At 41.5% G+C, this 16,950-nt stretch overlaps 1 protein-coding gene across 11 annotated transcripts in view; it reads right to left on the bottom strand.

The window, feature by feature from the left end:
• LOC125462131 (trinucleotide repeat-containing gene 6A protein-like) overlaps window positions 1-16,950 on the bottom strand; it is a 231,933-nt gene that overhangs the window by 39,698 nt on the left and 175,285 nt on the right. For all 11 annotated transcript variants that reach the window (XM_048551711.2, XM_048551709.1, XM_048551715.1 and 8 more), the window contains one exon: window positions 7,210-9,825. In XM_048551711.2, the coding sequence (XP_048407668.1) occupies window positions 7,210-9,825 (2,616 nt within the window). The remainder of the gene's footprint in view (window positions 1-7,209; window positions 9,826-16,950) is intronic.

The following is a 16,950-nucleotide window of genomic DNA, read 5'->3' as shown; positions in this document are numbered from 1 at the left end:
ACAAGTATGAGGGGTGCAGTTTTGGGGTTAATGATCAGCCATGACCTAAATGAACAGAACCTCAAAGTTGCTACCCAAGTTGACAGAACATCAGAAAATATTTGCAAGGCTATAAGGAAAGGAGGGCAGGTGGTGAGTCAAGCTGAGCTGTGTTCGAGGATATAATCATATGGATTAGATGGGTCTATTAGGTTTCTTTCTGTTCTGTAACTATTCTATGATTCAAAGATGCAAGTGGTCAACTGTGCTATGTAAATGACTGATTAACTTTTAAATTTATAGCAAGCATAGAAGACAGTTGTAATTTAAACTGTAAAATCTTTACTATGTTCCTGAGGAGGCCAGTGGATGTCCTTTGTATTGTCCTCCTAGATGGTATTATTTCCCACAAGGTAGAATACTAACTTGGCAGCCAGCTGAATTAGAACATTAGCTACTACACTAAAGTTCCAGTAGATTGGTACAAGAGGCTTTAAAGTACAGAAGATATTGGTTTGTCACAGAACAACATGTTTACATTTCTTGGCACTTTATTTGCCAACATCCTTATTATTCTGCATGTTTTAAGTCTAATTTCTTTCCCACTTGGAACAATCTATCCAAGGAAGACCTAACACCACTCAGTCAATTCCTAGATGAGTAAACCTGAATTATTTGTATAGTCAGTCTCCAAACGAACACCTGTGCTTCCTTGTAGACAGCTGAGTGATAACACCTCTGTCCAATAGACCCATGTGCTACCATTTAATAGCATTTGAACAATGAGGGGGCTCAGCCTCACCAAGGATCCCTTGGCCTCTTCATCCATGATACTTCAAACCACAATTTCACCAGTTCTAATTTCATCCTTACCTTTCAAAACCAATGCTACCCTTCACCTCAAAATACCCAGCATTGTAATCTCCCTGATACTCTGCCCTTTTCACTGTTTGCATGAATAATTATCCCTCACTGTGCAAGAACAAACAAGGCAATCGCGTAAGGTAGAAAAACAGGTAGTGATAACAAGTGTATGAAAAGCTTAGACAATAAAAATGATAAGAATGCATCAAACAAAAGTCTTAGCAGGGGAAAGAAGGTGAAAAGACAGAATTAAGAGCTCATTACGCAAATGTTCATAGCATTTGCAATAAAGACAAAGAAGTTGATAACACAAAAAAATAGAAAAAGGATGGTGAGCAGGGTAACTCTGTAAATAAAAGAGGAGATCAGTAATGAGCAATGATCTTGATTCAGGAGACTTAGATACAGAAGAAATACCAAAGGAAAACACTGTTGTGAGTATTTCTAAGTCCGCAACAACAGCTACACCACAGGGGATTTGAATGCGTGCTCAAGTCTGGGTGAAAACTGTCCTGCCATATACTTGATTCAAACAATCTGGCAGTGATATTAATTTCTGAAGCCATTTTCTTAATGATGGTTCGTATTATTTTCACACCCCACAGTTTCCAAGAAGTGAAACTCAAACTGCATGAAATGCATGTTTACAGACTGGTCCTCATTCCGGGTTCCAATGGGACTAAGACACCCTGCAAGTCTCGTCCCTAAAATACTTGGTTTACATTAGATATTTATAAATAGGATCTAGGGGCTGTTTACATTAGATATTATAGAATACACTGCAGTATTCATACAAACTTAATTTATAAAGTCAGTCCTGTGTTCAGGTTTGCACCATTTTAAAGGCTTTTTAAATACTTGCACATTCTACTTTCTATATCACTACAATTTGCGACAGGTTGCAGATATTTTTAAATCAACCTGTTCAGACATACCTCTAGATCAAGTAAGACTTGAATCAAGACCTTCTGGTTCAGAGGCATGACACTACAACTGTGTGACAAAACTCCCTTAGCGCAGAGAGCATTTTCACTCTGTTTTTGTTAAGCCAAAATGCAGAAGCCAGAACATAGCTTTGTCTAGCCTGTCGGGATGGGGAAATTTATTAAAGATATTTTGACCGCAAGCTTATCTTTACATTTCTGTAGAGACCTTCACTGTCCATTGTAAAATATTTGGCATTAGGGATTGTGGTGATTGAGTTAACCATCTGAAGAATGTGATGCGTGTCTTGAATGCAACAGGGTATTTATGTGCTAAGGGGTTCCAATAAATTCCATTAAATCACTGACATGTGGTGTATTAGGAGATGAAAAGAAAGAAAAAATCATTGAAATGTGAATGTTATTAAATGGTTAGCCTCATGAAACAGAATTAATTTATGTGACACTGAAAACTAAGTTTAGATTTGAAATGCAAAGTGTTCGAAATCTTTTGATATTGCGAACAGAATTACTTGTGCGTCTGGGCTGTTACGTGAACTACACCTCAGGTGGACTGTGTGGTTAAAGGAGGCAACTAGGGACGGCAATAAATACTAGCCAGACAGCAATGCCCACATCCCAGAAATGAATAAGAACTACTTTCCCCAGTTGCAATGCCAACCCTGCAGGCACTGTAAACAGAATGTCAACTTAATACACCCTGAAAAATGCAGAAAGTGACAAGAATCTAAGCCTCTGAATCCTGAGAACAAATAACCCAATAGAGAAAACAATTCCTCAGCACTTCAACCAAAATGAAAGAACAGGCAGAAACAGTTATGCAGACAATTAAGGGTTTCATTTTGTGGGAAGTTTGACAATATTTGAAGATGAGAAAATACTTAGTTGTTCTCCTTCAAGCAGAGAAGGATGGGAAGAAAATTCAGGGAGGAGAAAACTACATATCCTGTAGCTTAAAAGGATGATGGCACCAGCTTCAAAAGTCTTAAAATGACATGAGATATCATATTGAAGAGGAAAAACTACACCAGTTAGTGTGCAGACAAGCGGGAGCACTTGGGAAACCAGCAGAGACAAGATGGGCTAAATACCTTCTACGAGAAATGATGCACTAAGTAAAGATATGGATATGGTTTAGAATGTCAGGACAGAAGTGGAAGGACAGTAGGGAGAGAGGATCAAAAGACTGAAGGACATTTCCTAATATGCATTGTTCCAGAGTTAGAACAGAGCGAAGTCATACAGGGATTTGTAAATTAAGTTAAATGAAGGGAAATGAAGTCTGAATTCAAAGTACTGCAGAATGGGTTACAACTTGGTGGGGGGGGGGGGGAATAGATGATGACTGGTAAAAGGATTGGATTAAGTTGAAATTGACACAGATTGACATTCAGGATACTGAAGACAGCACAAATAGACACTAAGCACTGGGCGAGTTCAGTTAAAAATAGTTCAAGTGTGGACGGCGTTACAGAGTTAAAGGCTAGTAGTTTTGGTGTCAAGAAACAGAGTTTGAATCTCTGAACCAAACTCAACATGTATTTGGCCATTTACAAACTATGTAAATAAAATATACACTGCTCAACATAAAACGGGAATTAGAAAATATAGTGAAATTATTCCTACAGAAAATTAGGAATGGAGGACAAAGAGAGGACAAGCAAATTAGACAGGTATTTTGCATTGGTCTTCACCAGGGAGTACACAAGTAACATCCTAGAAATAGTTCAAATTGAAAAGGAGGAAAGAAAACTACTATTACCAGAGAAGTAGTACTAAGTAAACCATTGGAACTGCAAGTTATCAAGCTGATGGATTTCATCTTGGGGTCTTAAAAAAGGGAGTAGTGAGATCGTTGAAATGCTGGTTTTAATTTTCCACTCATTAGATTTGGGATTGGTTCATTTAGATTGGAAAATAGCTAATGTAGCTCTTAGTCAAAAAGGGAGAGACGCAGAAAGCTGGAAGCTATAGGTCAGTTAGCTTAACATCTATCATGGGGAAAGTGATAGCTGCTTTCATTAAACATGTTATATACCAGGTATATCGATAAGTTCAAGATAACCAGGCACAGCTGATATGGTTTTATCAAGAGGAAATCAATGATTTATTGGAGTTCTTTGAAGAAGTAACTTTTGCTGTGGATACAGGGGAACCAGTGAATACTTGGATTTCCAGACGGCATTTGATAAAGTGTCTCAAAGGTTATTGTGAGAATTAAAAGCTAATGATATTGGGATAACATGTTAGCATGGATAGACTAACAAGAAACCAAGTAAGAAAAGACAGGTCTTTTTCAGGCTAGCAGGATGTCACAGGTGCACCATGAGGCAGGTGTGAGGACTCAATTCTTTACAATTTATATAACTAATTTGGATGAAGGTACTCAAGGTGTGGTCACTAAATTTGATGATGCAATGGTAGGTAGGAAAGCAAGCGGGCATAAGGAACCTATAAAGGGATATAGATAGTTTAAGAGAGCGGGGAAAGATCTGGCAAATGGGGCATAATGTGGGAAAGTGTGAAACTGTCCATTTTGACAGAAAGATTTGAAAAGGTATAGTACCAAAATGATGAGAAGTTAAAGAGCTCCGAGATGCAGAGAGATCTGGGCATCCAAGTGCATGGATCACAGGTGGTTAGTGTGCAGGTATAGCAAGCAATCAGGAAAGCTATGAGAATTGTGTGTTTCATTGTGAGGAACTGAATGCAAGAGTAGGGAGTTTATGATTCAGTTACATACGGCATTACACAGATCACATCTGGATTACTATGTGCAGCAGTCACTGTACTTACAGAAGGATGCTAACGCACTGGAAGCAGCTCAGAGAAGGTTTATTACACGAATATGTGGGATGACGGGACACCCTTATGAAAAAAAAGCTTGGTCTACTTTTGAGTTTAGAAGAGTGACAGGTGACTTAAACGAAACAAAGATGATCCTGAGGGGACTTGACCAGTCAGATGAGGAAAGGATGTTTCTTTCTGTGGGAAAGATTACAAAACTATCACCTGTCTAAAAAGTCTCCCATTTAAGACACACAAGGAACAAAAAAAATTCTCAGAAGGACGAGTGTCTTGAGAATGTTCTTCCACAACAGGCAGTGAATACAGAATTATTGAAACTTTTAAGGCTGAGGTAGACAGACTCTGGATTATCAAAGTGTGAAAGAGTATTGCAGGTATGCAGTAAGATAGAGTTGAGACTAGAATCAGATCAGACATGATCTTATTGAATGGCAAAGCAGGCTTGAGGGGCTAAGTGGCTTGCTCTTATCACTTGCTCATTTGAAAACCTAACTACAATTAGTCTTTGACGGTACCATACCGTCAACCTATCATAAATAGTACCACATATCCAAGGGCGGAAACTGGGCACGTTATCAATAGCTACACTACGCTATGTTTTTGCCTATTAAACTATGGTTAACCATGATTAGACAATTATTAATTATATGGTGTGTTTAATATAGAAAATGTCTCAAAATGCTTAATTGAAGCATTATACAAACTAACATGATTACAAGAGAAGGTATTAGAACATATGACCAAAAACTTAATTTTTTTAAGAAGTGTGTCTTAAACCAGGTGAAGTAAATGTAATGGTTAAAAGATAGAGGTTTAACAAATGACCTCCAAAGATTACAGCCTAGGCAACTAAACGTACTACCAGCAGACTTAATACAATTAAACCCAAGCTATAAGAGGCTATAACTGGAAAAGCACTGAGCAAAGTTCAGGGCCAGAGGCAAAACCGACAGAGAGACAAGGTTGGACAGCCCTTTTAAATAAAAGAAGTGAGCAAAGTTGGAGTGCACGAAAGGGTGGGGGCAAGAAAGACAGGAGCCCCTGGAGAAGAGAAACAGGGGAAAAAAAGACATAACAGGAGAATGGGGGTCAAGGTGGAGCAAACAGAAAAGGAAAAAAGCAGAGGAAAACAAGACAATAGGCTCAAATCAGAAGTGAACGTGAAACAAACACAAATGGAGACGGAAAATTAAGTTACACAGACACGATTATAGAGCAAGATTAACAAGATATCCCATCCGCAGTCTCAAACTGTATTGGAAATCAGGTAGCAGAGAGATGCTTGTAAACACACAGGAAACATCTCCAAAAACAAGAATGGCTCCTTCTTAAAAACACAAAGTAGTGCAAAAATTCTGTCTTCATGGCATCCTGGGCATTTCATGACAGTTCATGTTACATGTGAGCGTGCAGGTCACCTAGTAACATAAGCAACATTCAACAGTAACTCTAATCACAGGCTCACGAAATGGACCTGATTAAGGGAACAGGCGCAGAAAAGTAAAAAAGTGAATCACCTTGCTTCTGCTGAAACCAAAATACAGTCAAGAATCATTGATACCCAATGTCACAAGTATAAAGGCAGCACAAGAACCTAAAAAGTAACAGCAGAAAGTAGACCTCATTCACAGATGCCATTCCACTCTGCTTGTCTTTACCCAAGGTGTTGCACTCCTGGATTGCCCTGATTATTCCCTTTAGACTTTAAATGGTCCTTCAGCTCTTTAGTGCATACCTGATCCATGGCTAAGGTTATGTGAATTGCCAGGACATTGGTCCCAGTGCAGTCTATCCTCATAGAACAGCCTAGTACAGGTACCAGTACCCCATGAATCAATCATTTCTTCCCAGCCACAAACTGTCTAGTCTACATGACCCTACGCCAAATGGCATGAGACTCAGGTCACAATCCAGACTCTCTCTACTGCGGTTTTGCCTTTCAATTTGACCCATAAGTCCTTAAACTCTCTCAGCAGAACATCTATGGCTCTATGGGTGTTGCGGGTTCCTACAGAGATCTATGCAGGCACACAGATAACATGCTCTCAAAAGAAGCAGTAGAAAAAGGAACGCATTAGTATCGGATGAATTAGACAACATGCTTGGGTAAATAAATCCATCTAGTTTACTAGCAAATTCTCACAAATAGCCCATCTGGTCATTTTTGTACATGCCATAGGCTTATGAATGGGAAGCAGCATTCAATGAAAATTAAAGTCTCGTTTTTAAAACGAATAAGAATAATGGATATTCCAATAATTTAAAAAACTTCATCTACAGACTCAAAGTAAATAATTCTTCCAAACAATCCTAATGCAGTTTTTAAAAGTCCGAATGAAATTCAGAGCTTTCACAGAAACTAAGCAGACCGAAACAGAATCCACCCTGTTGGGAAATATACACTCATCACAGCCGAACATTTTTAACGACTAGATCTGAGGGTGTAGCAAGGAATTAATAAACAAACGTATGTACATAATAGATATACAGGTAAAGGTACTGGAACAGATACAGACCAATTTCTCATTAAGATTTGCAAATACACTGTAGAGAACAAATCAGAACCTCAAATTTCACTCGTTTCACTGAAGGTGTGAATCAGTGTTAAACTTACCAGAGCCACTGTTTTCTTTGTTTTGCATGGCACTTGGCGGTGGCATTTGCTGCGGCAACTGTTGTGACGGCGTCTGCTGCAGTGCTGGCGAGGGCTGAACCTGCGCTGGCTGCTCAGAGTTGTTGCCACTACTGTGTGTGTTTTTGTTCCACATATTCACACCTTTGTAGTTATACTTGCTCGGGTCACCCCAGGCAGCGGTGCCATCGTCAATTTCCATTTTGCGGCGAATAGACTCTGGAGAGGGTTCCTCCCAGCCCGTAGGTTCTTCCTCTTTTGGCGGAGCTGGCATTGGGCCATTGAGCCAGCCAGAGCCAGAGGATTTATTAGGTGGTGGTGCAGCTCCCCAAGAGCCATTACTGTCCTGCTGCTTAGTCCAGTCTGCAGAGCTATTCGGTTTGGCAGGCTCACCCCAGCCTGAAGTACCATTGGGGTTTGAACTGTTGCTACTTGCCCAAGTGCTTCGGCCTGTTCCTGGTCTCCCAGATTCATTCCACCCAGATCTATCACCATCATTGTCCCAGTTGGCTGAACTACTCTTCTGGGAATCCCCCCACTGGCTATTCCTTGAATTTTCTCCCCATCCATCAGCTCCAGAAATTCCCCAACCTTGGTTTGATTTCTGCCCATCAACCCATCCTTGCTTAACCTTTTGTGCATCATTCCATGCAGCTGACTTGTCTTCTTTATTACCTCCCCATGTTTGATTACTCTTAACCAATCCTGTAGCAGCAGAATTATTCTCCCAACCCCCTTGACTGCTCGAGCCTTTGGTGTCTCCCCACCCTGTGTTGCAAGAGACTGTAGCAGACTTTGGATCGCCCCATCCAGACACTGGTGAGGTATCATTACTGATAGGGCCAGGCCCATCCCCCCACCCCCCTGAGTTAGAAGTTTGAGAAACACAACCTCCCCAGGCTTCTGTTCCATTGTCAGTTTTTTTCTCACTCTTTGCTGAAGGTTCAATATCCCAGGCAGTGTTTTGTTTGATTGGAGTCTGCCCCCAACCTGTATTGGAAAGGACACGTGGGTCCAAGTCAGTTCTAGTCAGAATACTTTGGACCACTCCAGGTTGATCAGGTTTCCTTTTTTCACCACGTCTGTTATTGCCATCACCACTTCCTACACTCATTCTATCATGTCGACTCCCTGTGCTCTCTGTGCTCCCTTCACTGTCCGCTGTACCTGAAGTTGATGGAGTTCTAACCCACATATTGTTCTGTTCACTTGGCTGACATGTAGAATTCTGATTTTGACCACAAAGAGCATCATCTAGACTTTTCCATCCATTTGTTCCCTTCCTGTTACAACTTCCATTTAGACCATTATTGGAATGCTGATTGTTAGGCAGTTTACTCCATTCCCCATTTGAGACATTAGTGCCAGTGTTTGCGTTCGGTGCCAAGTTTCCCCAGACTCTTCTAGTTCCCCCGGAGCCTGTATTATTCCCTGCCCCCCAACTCATATTATGGGTGTTGACCACACCAGATTCCCAAGCAACTCCCCCTCTATTGCTTCCACCATTACTTCTGTAGGCAGTACTCCCAGATCCATTGACAGCGGATTGTGCTAGAGTTGCGTTCACAGTGTCGCCACAAGTTTGTCCCAAATTACTGCTTAAGCCTGGACATTTTTCTCCAGAGTAGTTAGTGCCAGATGTACCCCAAGTAGTACCATTAGTCCCACTGTTCATTCCTTCGCCAATTCCTCCATTGCCTGGTTTAGAAACGCAAGTGCCATTTGTAACTGAAGTGGCCTGAAGCTGAGATGGGTTTACTGTGCTCATTCCTAAGGATACACCCCAGGCCCCAGGCCCTGTAAGTTTAGGCAGTTCACTTGTCTGCATCGAACTAGTAGAGTTTGGTAAGCTAGAGGTCAAAGGGTTAGTAGTGTTATTTGGTCCATTCATCTCAGTGTTAAGATTTTGAGGTTGACCACTGAATGAAATGTTCCTTGTACCATTAACTTCTGCATCTGAATTCTCCTGCATACCTTCCCAAGAACCATGAACTGACAGTTCCATATTAACACTCTGATTATTTAGGATTTGACCTACAGTGCTACGTTGAACATTGTTGCCAGAATTACTACCTGGCATAGGTCCTTGCACAGCATTTCCATCATTTTCTACAACAGGCCAACCACGCAGGTTGGTAGTTGATGTGGAACCTATGCTGCCCCAAGCATTCAGTTTACCATGGTCACTTTCTGGTTTGCCATCTCCGTTTTCTGCTGAAACTTGACATGTGCTTGACAAAGGGCCTCGAGGTCCACCCCAAGGCCCGTTAATACTTCCATTTCCTACATTATTGCCGACATTTCCAACCACAAACTGACTTGAAGAACCGTTTCCACTGCTTGTTCTGTTGCTATCACCATCCGTACTTCCCGAAGCCATGATATTGAGGTTCTTCTCAGACCCAGAGCTTGAAGCAGAGTCAACGTCCATACATTCTGAAGCTAACTCCGGATCACTGCCAGTGATTGAAGGCCAGGCTTCTTTGTCAGACCCGTCTACAATAACTTTATCCCAATTTGTAGAAGAGTCACCATTGGTAGAGACGGGTCCCCAGTGAGAGTTTTCATAATGCGATCCCAAACCACTGTGGTTCAAATCTGTAAGAAAAACAGGAATCTGAAGTTTACATTTTAACATTAAGCAATAGCACAGAATCAAGTTACCATTAGATCAATCTTTCAAATGCATTCTTACTAAAGTCTCGCTGATATTTAATTTAGTACTGGAGCAGTGCTAATAGCAATTTCAATTCCTTTGCTTGACAATCCGCAAGTGCAGCCACCATACCGATATTTGGAATTTCAAAATGGATTTATGGACCTGATTGTAACTGCTTTTATGAAAAGAGACTTCTGTAAATTCTTAAACTGTACTTTAAAGAAAGAGAACTTTTAGTAATTGCAAGAGGATAAAGATTCCTCCTTCTCTGCAAAAAGAAATTGATCTTAAAAGGTATTTCTTAGTGAACTTCTCAATCCTACAAGTTTGTGATCAATGCACCACCCCAAGAAAAACACAGTCCAATTTCAAGAGCCACAGCACAGAACCTCTGCCGCTGTTATTCTGAAAGATTCCATACATAAACCATACTCCTAGTTTCTCTAATCCACATAATATTAGTAAAGGAACATAGCAATAAATATATAAACACGTTCTTTCAAAAAGCAAACAAAATGCTGAATCATATTGCTAGTTGCTAGATCACAGTAGAATAGATCATACTGAAATTATGTAAGTGCCCAAGTTACACAGTACTTCAACTATCATTCAGTTTTGAAAGCAACAAACAAGAGTAATTACACAGGTTCTGCATTAATCCAGAGATGATCCAATTTGCTGGTTATTGGTACTCAAGCAAATTATGATCAAAGGCTACAAAAACTATATTTGACATTTAATAGGGTAAGCAAGACAAATCTGGAGGACTATGCCAAGGAATGACAAGACTGTCAGAGCAATGGTTTACTCCGGTGCTAGGAGAATTTAGGACCAATGTCGCTTCACTATATAAAGTGAAAAGCACAAAGTGACCTGCAAACAGAATAATGTCAGTGAAAACTTTAGTACAAGACTGAGATGAGAAATAGAAAGGGGAATTGTGTTTTTAACTTGGCAATCCTTAATAAGTATAGGTCAACTTCTCCTTTATCTGTAGATACTCCGCTGTTTTTTTTTAATAATACTACCTGCAGAGTCTGGAACAGAGAGTTAATTCTAAGTTCCTTTCATCCCAAAACCAGCCCATCTCGTCCCTGTCTGTCTTTTCTCCCACCTACCCACCCCGCCCTCCCCACTGACCAACTCCCATCCCAACAACCTACTTACACGCACTTTTACTGGCTTCATCCCAGCCTCTTTGACCTGTCTGTCTTCTCTCCACCTACCTGCTCCTCTATCCACCTTCTATCATCGCCTCTCCCTCTCTCTACTTATTTCAGAGCCCTCTCCCCGTCTCTGAAGGGTCCAGACCCAAAACATCGGCTTTCCTGCTCCTCTGATGCAGCCTGGCCTGCTGTGTTCATTCAGCTCTACACCCTGTTATCCTATTGGGCGCAGTCTTCTTGCAGTGGAAGCATGGGTGCTTTGCCATTTGCTCCCCATCAGGGTCTCTTCTTTAAAATGTCAGAGAGAGTTGTGCTTACACAATCTGGTTTCCCTTTTCTCCCCAGCTGGTTTCAGGGATATTTACCACTGCTTTCTGTCTCTGATCTTAGAACGGTCCCAGATGCAGCTGGACTGAACATATGGATCTGTGTGTCAACTATTAGCCATCAGGCAGAATAGCCACATATCTGGACATTTACCTAATGCTCGTCAACAGGAGTCTGGATTCAAAAGGATACGTATCTTTTTCCAAAAATTGAGAACTACCTCAACGGTTGTAATAGATGGCCTCAATTTTAAATGTCCATAGACACTGGTCAAAAGTAAGCTGTTAAATTTGCTAGGTATATCTGCTTAGACTATTTCAAGGGTATGGACTGGTTATGCACTTAAAATAATCCTCCGTGTCACTTCAGAGATCTCTTAGATTGAAGACAGATCGAAGAATGGGGTGTCAATTTTGAGAGCTTTTTGTGTCAGCCTACTCTGTGCCCAACAGCAGTGCCCAATGTTGGACTGGTCACTTTAACTGCAGTACCATCTAGTCAAAAGAGATAAAGATGACTACCTCATCTTTAAACTTAGGGATCAAAACTGTAAACTTTCATCCCTCTACCTTTAAATCGAAATTCGGGGTAGTTGTCCTCATCAGGGACATCCAGGTTTCCCTACAGCTGGGATGTGTATGCCACTGTCACAGCTTATTTTCCACACTTGGTAATAACAGGCAATGTCTTTCATCTCTAAGTTAGAAATTTTTACAGGTGCAAATCAAAATAGGAGAAGAGTGTTTCTTCAGAGCTGACTAAATCAAATATTTTTCAATGTCTTTTGATAAAAGAGATCATTATAATTTAGACTACATTGTCATACCACATTGATAATACAGACTGGTTTCACAAAGTTTGGCCAAGGATAATTGTGGCCATTTTGTCATATTTCTTTCCCTATTTAATACCATTTTAGTCCATAAAACTTCAATGTATTAAAATCAGATTATGGAATTCAAAAATCACCAGTCCATATTTTATCATTTAGCAGTTAACATAGTTTTTACAGTACGGAAAGAGGCCCTTTGGACCATGACATCCATGCAGGTCATCAGGCATCTATTTATTCTAATCCTGTCTATCAGCACTTAGTATAAAAGGCTAAAGGCCATGGTATTTCAAGTGCTCATTTAAATACTATTTAAATATCTTAAGGGTTCCTGCCTATACAATTCTTTTAGGTGGTGACTTCCAGGGATCCCCACCATGCTTCAAATCAGAACTAGTTTATCTAGCATTATTGAGAATTAATGTGCATTTGAAGAGGCAGGATTAATTAAGAACAGTCAGCACATGTTTGTTAAGAGGAAGCCATGCCCTACCAACTTAAGTGAATGTTTTTGAAGAGGTGACCATGTGTGTAGATAAGGGCAATGTCCTTGACATAGTCCACTTAGACTTCAGCAACACTTCTTTTAAAAAAAAGGTCTCACCTGGGAGACTGAGGAGAAACAACAGCCCATGTGATCAAAGGGCTAACTGGATATAAAGTTAGCTGAGTGGCAGGAGCAAGAGAATAATTGTTGAGAGATTTTGACAGAGTGGAAATCTGGGCCGACTGGGTTCCGCAGGGATCAGTGTTGGCTTCTGTTATTTGTGCAGTCTTAGACTAAGCTGACTAGTAAGCTCACGGACAACACATGAAATTTGGTGGCAAACAGTGAGGAAGACAGCATGAGCTTACAGGAGGATACAGATGAGTTGGTCATACGGGTTGATAAGTGACAAATGGAATTCAATTCAGAGACAAATGAGGTGATGCACAAGGGCATGACAAACAAGGCATGGGAATACAGGATTAACAGTAAGATCCTGGCAAGCGCCAAAGATCAAAGGGACCTTGATGTGCATGACCCCCAGTCCTTCGAGGTAATGGTACATTAGATAAAGTGGTTAAGGCAACATATCCAATACTGTATCTTATTAGCCAAAGTTTAACTGTTTTAAGTGCAGGGAGCTTAAGCTGGAACTGTATAAAATACTGGTTAGGCCGCGGCTAGAGTACTGTGTGCAGCCATGTTTTGGGAGGGATGCAACTACACTAGAGAGGGTGCAGAAGAGAATTAGCAGGTTGTGGCCTGGGCTGGAGTGCTTTAGTTACGAAGCAAGTTTGGATAACTCACCTCAACAGGCTACATCCCTGTCCCTTTAACTTGTCTGTCTCCTCTCCACCTATCTTCTCCTCTGTCCATCTTTGATCCACCTGCCCCTCTCTCCCTATTTATTTCAGAGCTCTCTCCCCATTCCCCTCTTCTGATGAAGGGTCTAGGCCCGAAACGTCAGCTTTTATGCACCTAAGAAGACGTGATTAGAGCAGGGTCAGGAATGGATGTTGCAGATTCCAGTGTTTAGATCTTTCATTAAGATCAGGGAAGGTGGTAAAAGAGGGGGACGTGTGGCTTTGTTAGTCAAGGACAGTATAACGGTGGCTGAAAGAACTTCTGATGAGGACTCGTCTACTGAGGTGGTATGGGCTAAGGTCAGAAACAGGAGAGGAGAGGTTACACAGCTGAGAGTTTTTTATAGGCCTCTGCAAAGTTCCAGGGATGTGGAGAAGATTGGCAAAACTATTCTGGGCAGGAGTGAAAGGAACAGGGTGGTCATTATGGGAGACTTTAACTTCCCTAACATTGACTGGAAATGCTATAACTCTAGTACGTCGGTTGGATCAGTTTTTGTCCAACGTGTGCAGAGGGTTTCCTGACTCAGTATGTTGAAGGGCCGACAAGAGGGGAGAACACACTGGATCTGGTACTTGATAATGAACCAGGCCAGGTGTTTGATTTAGTGATAGGTGAGCACTTTGGAGAAAGTGACAATAATTCGGTTATATTTACTTTAGCAATGGAAGGAGATAGGAACATGCCACAGGGCAAGAGTTATAGAGGGGGGAAGGGCAATTCTAATGCAATTAGGCAAGACTTAGGAGGCATAGAATAGGTTAGCAAAATGCAGGGGATGGGGACAATTGAAATGTGGAGCTGGTTTAAGGAACAGATATTGCATGTCCTTGCTAGGTATGTCCCTGTCAGGCAGGGAGGAAGCGATAAGGAAAGGGAACCGTGGTTTACTAAAGAAATTATATCACTTGTTAAGCGGAAGAGGGAGACTTATGTGACGATGAGACGAGATGGTTCAGATGCGGCGATAGAGAGTTACAGATTAGCCAGGAAGGATTTACAGAGAGAGTGAAGAAGAGCAAGGAGGGGACATTAGCAGACATGAGCAGGTAGAATAAAGAAGAACCCTAAAGCTTTCTATAGGCATGTGAGGAATAAGAGGATGACTAGGGTAGGAATAGGGCCAGTCAAAGACAGAAGTGGGAAGTTGTGTGTGGACCCTGTAGAGATCGGAGAGGTGCTAAACGATTATTTCTCATCTGTTTTCACTGAGGAACAGGAGAATATTGTAGAGGAGATGAAAGGTGGCAATTGCGGATAAATGTGAGGTGATTCACTTTGGGAATAATAGGAAGGCAGAATACTGGGTCAGTGGAAAGATCCTTGGTAGTGTGGATGTGCAGAGGGATCTTGGTGTCCATGTACATAGATCCCTGTAAGTTGCCACCCAGGTTGATAGTGCTGTTAAGGCTTACGGTGTGTTAGGTTTTATTGGTAGAGGGATTGAGTTCCAGAGCCGTGATGTCATGCTGCAACTGTACAAAACGCTAGTGCGGCCCTACTTGGAACATTGCGTGCAGTCCTGGTCGCCCCATTACAGGAAGGATGCGGAAGCATTGGAAAAGGTGCAGAGGAGATTTACCAGGATGTTGCCTGGTCTGAAGCGCAGGCCCTATGAAGAAAGGCTGAGGGACTTGGGTCTGTTCTCATTGGAGAGAAGGAGGCTAAGAAGGGATTTAATAGAGACATACAAGATGATCAGAGGATTAGATAGGGTGGACAGTGAGAGTCTTTTCCTGAGGATGATGTCTTCAGCTTTACAAGGGGGCATAGCTACAAATTGAGGGGTGATAGATTTAAGACAGATGTCAGAGGCAGTTTCTTTACTCAGAGTGGTAAGGGTGTGGAATGCCCTGCCTGCCAATGTAGTTAACTCAGTCACATTCAGGGCATTTAAACAATCCTTGGATAACCATATGGATGATGCTGGGATAGTGTAGGGGGAGGGGCTTAGATTAGTTTACAGGTCGGTGCAACATCGAGGGCCGAAGGGCCTGTTCTGCGTTGTATTGTTCTATGTTCTATGTTATTTTCCTTGGAGCAAAGGACACTTGGTTGGTGGTTGTTGGGGTGAGAAAAACATGCTAAAGATAGAAAATTATGAAGGGTGTATGGTAGACTGGAAGGGCCTTTTCGACTTTATGGAACGAGCAGTGGCTAAGGGTATAGGTTTAAAAGGTAAGGGTAGAAAGGTTCAGAGCGGACGTGAAAAGAAGTTTTTTTCCCCCACCAACGGATGGTGGGTATCCCTAAGTCTCTGCCAATAAGGGAAGTAGAAGAAGAAACTCTCGTATTTTTAAGTATTTAGATGCGCACTTTCAATGCCAAGACATACGAGGCTACAGGCCAAGTGTTGGAAAATGGAACGGGAATAGCTAGGTGCTTGTTTTTGACTGGCAGAGACTCAACATACTAAAGGGCCTTTTTCTGTGCTGTAGCCCTCTACAACTGAAAAACTGCTACTTCTTAACTCATAACTGTACCCCTTAGTTACTGAGCCCTCTGAAGGGAGAAAGTTTCCCCACCTATAAACCACATACTAATGTACACCTCAAGACCGTCATCTTGAGCCTTCTATGCTCTAAAGAAAACATCTCTAGCCTCAGCATTCTATCTTTATAACTAAAAAACTCCAGACCAGGCAACATCCTGGTGAATCTTCTCTGCATCCTCTCTAGTGCAATCATATCCTTCCTATAGAGTAACAACCAAAAGAACACAGAACTCCATCTGTGACCTGAAGTTATATACTTCACCATGAGCTCCTTGCTAGTGTTCAAAGCCTTAACTCAAATACCCCATGTGCCTTCAAGGATCTATGAGCATGAGCCCCAAGATCCTTTTGCTTTTCTGTGTTTCCTAGGGTCCTACCATTCCATGTGTGCGGACTTGCCTTTTTAGTGTTAACAAAATGCATAACCTCACACTTTTCAGGATTAAATTGCATTTGCCACTGTTCTTTATCATTCTGTAATCCTTCCTTTCTTTCTCGCCATGTTGCGCAGCATCATACAGCCTACATTCATCTCCGTGTTATTGATTTACACTACAAACAGCACTGAACCCTGCGGCGCATGCTTCCAGTCACAACAGTTAGATAAAGTGGTTAAGGTAGCGTATCCAATACTTGCTTTTATTAGTCAAGGTTGAGTGTTTAAGTGCAGGGAGCTTCCATCTTCACCCTCTGCTTCTTGCCACAAAGCCAAATTTGGATCCAGTTTGCCAAAATGCCCCTAATCCTGTGGGGTCTTAGCTGCATAACCAGTCTGCCATGATAGATCTTGTCAAAAACCTCAGTGAAGTCCAAGGAGACTACATCAACTGCATTATTCTCATCTATACACTATGTTAACTCCTCAAAAACATTCAAATTTGTTAGACATGATCT

Source organism: Stegostoma tigrinum, chromosome 23 (genome assembly GCF_030684315.1).
Source record: "Stegostoma tigrinum isolate sSteTig4 chromosome 23, sSteTig4.hap1, whole genome shotgun sequence".
Taxonomy (NCBI): Eukaryota; Metazoa; Chordata; class Chondrichthyes; order Orectolobiformes; family Stegostomatidae; genus Stegostoma; species Stegostoma tigrinum.
This window is presented reverse-complemented; position numbering and strand designations above follow the sequence as displayed.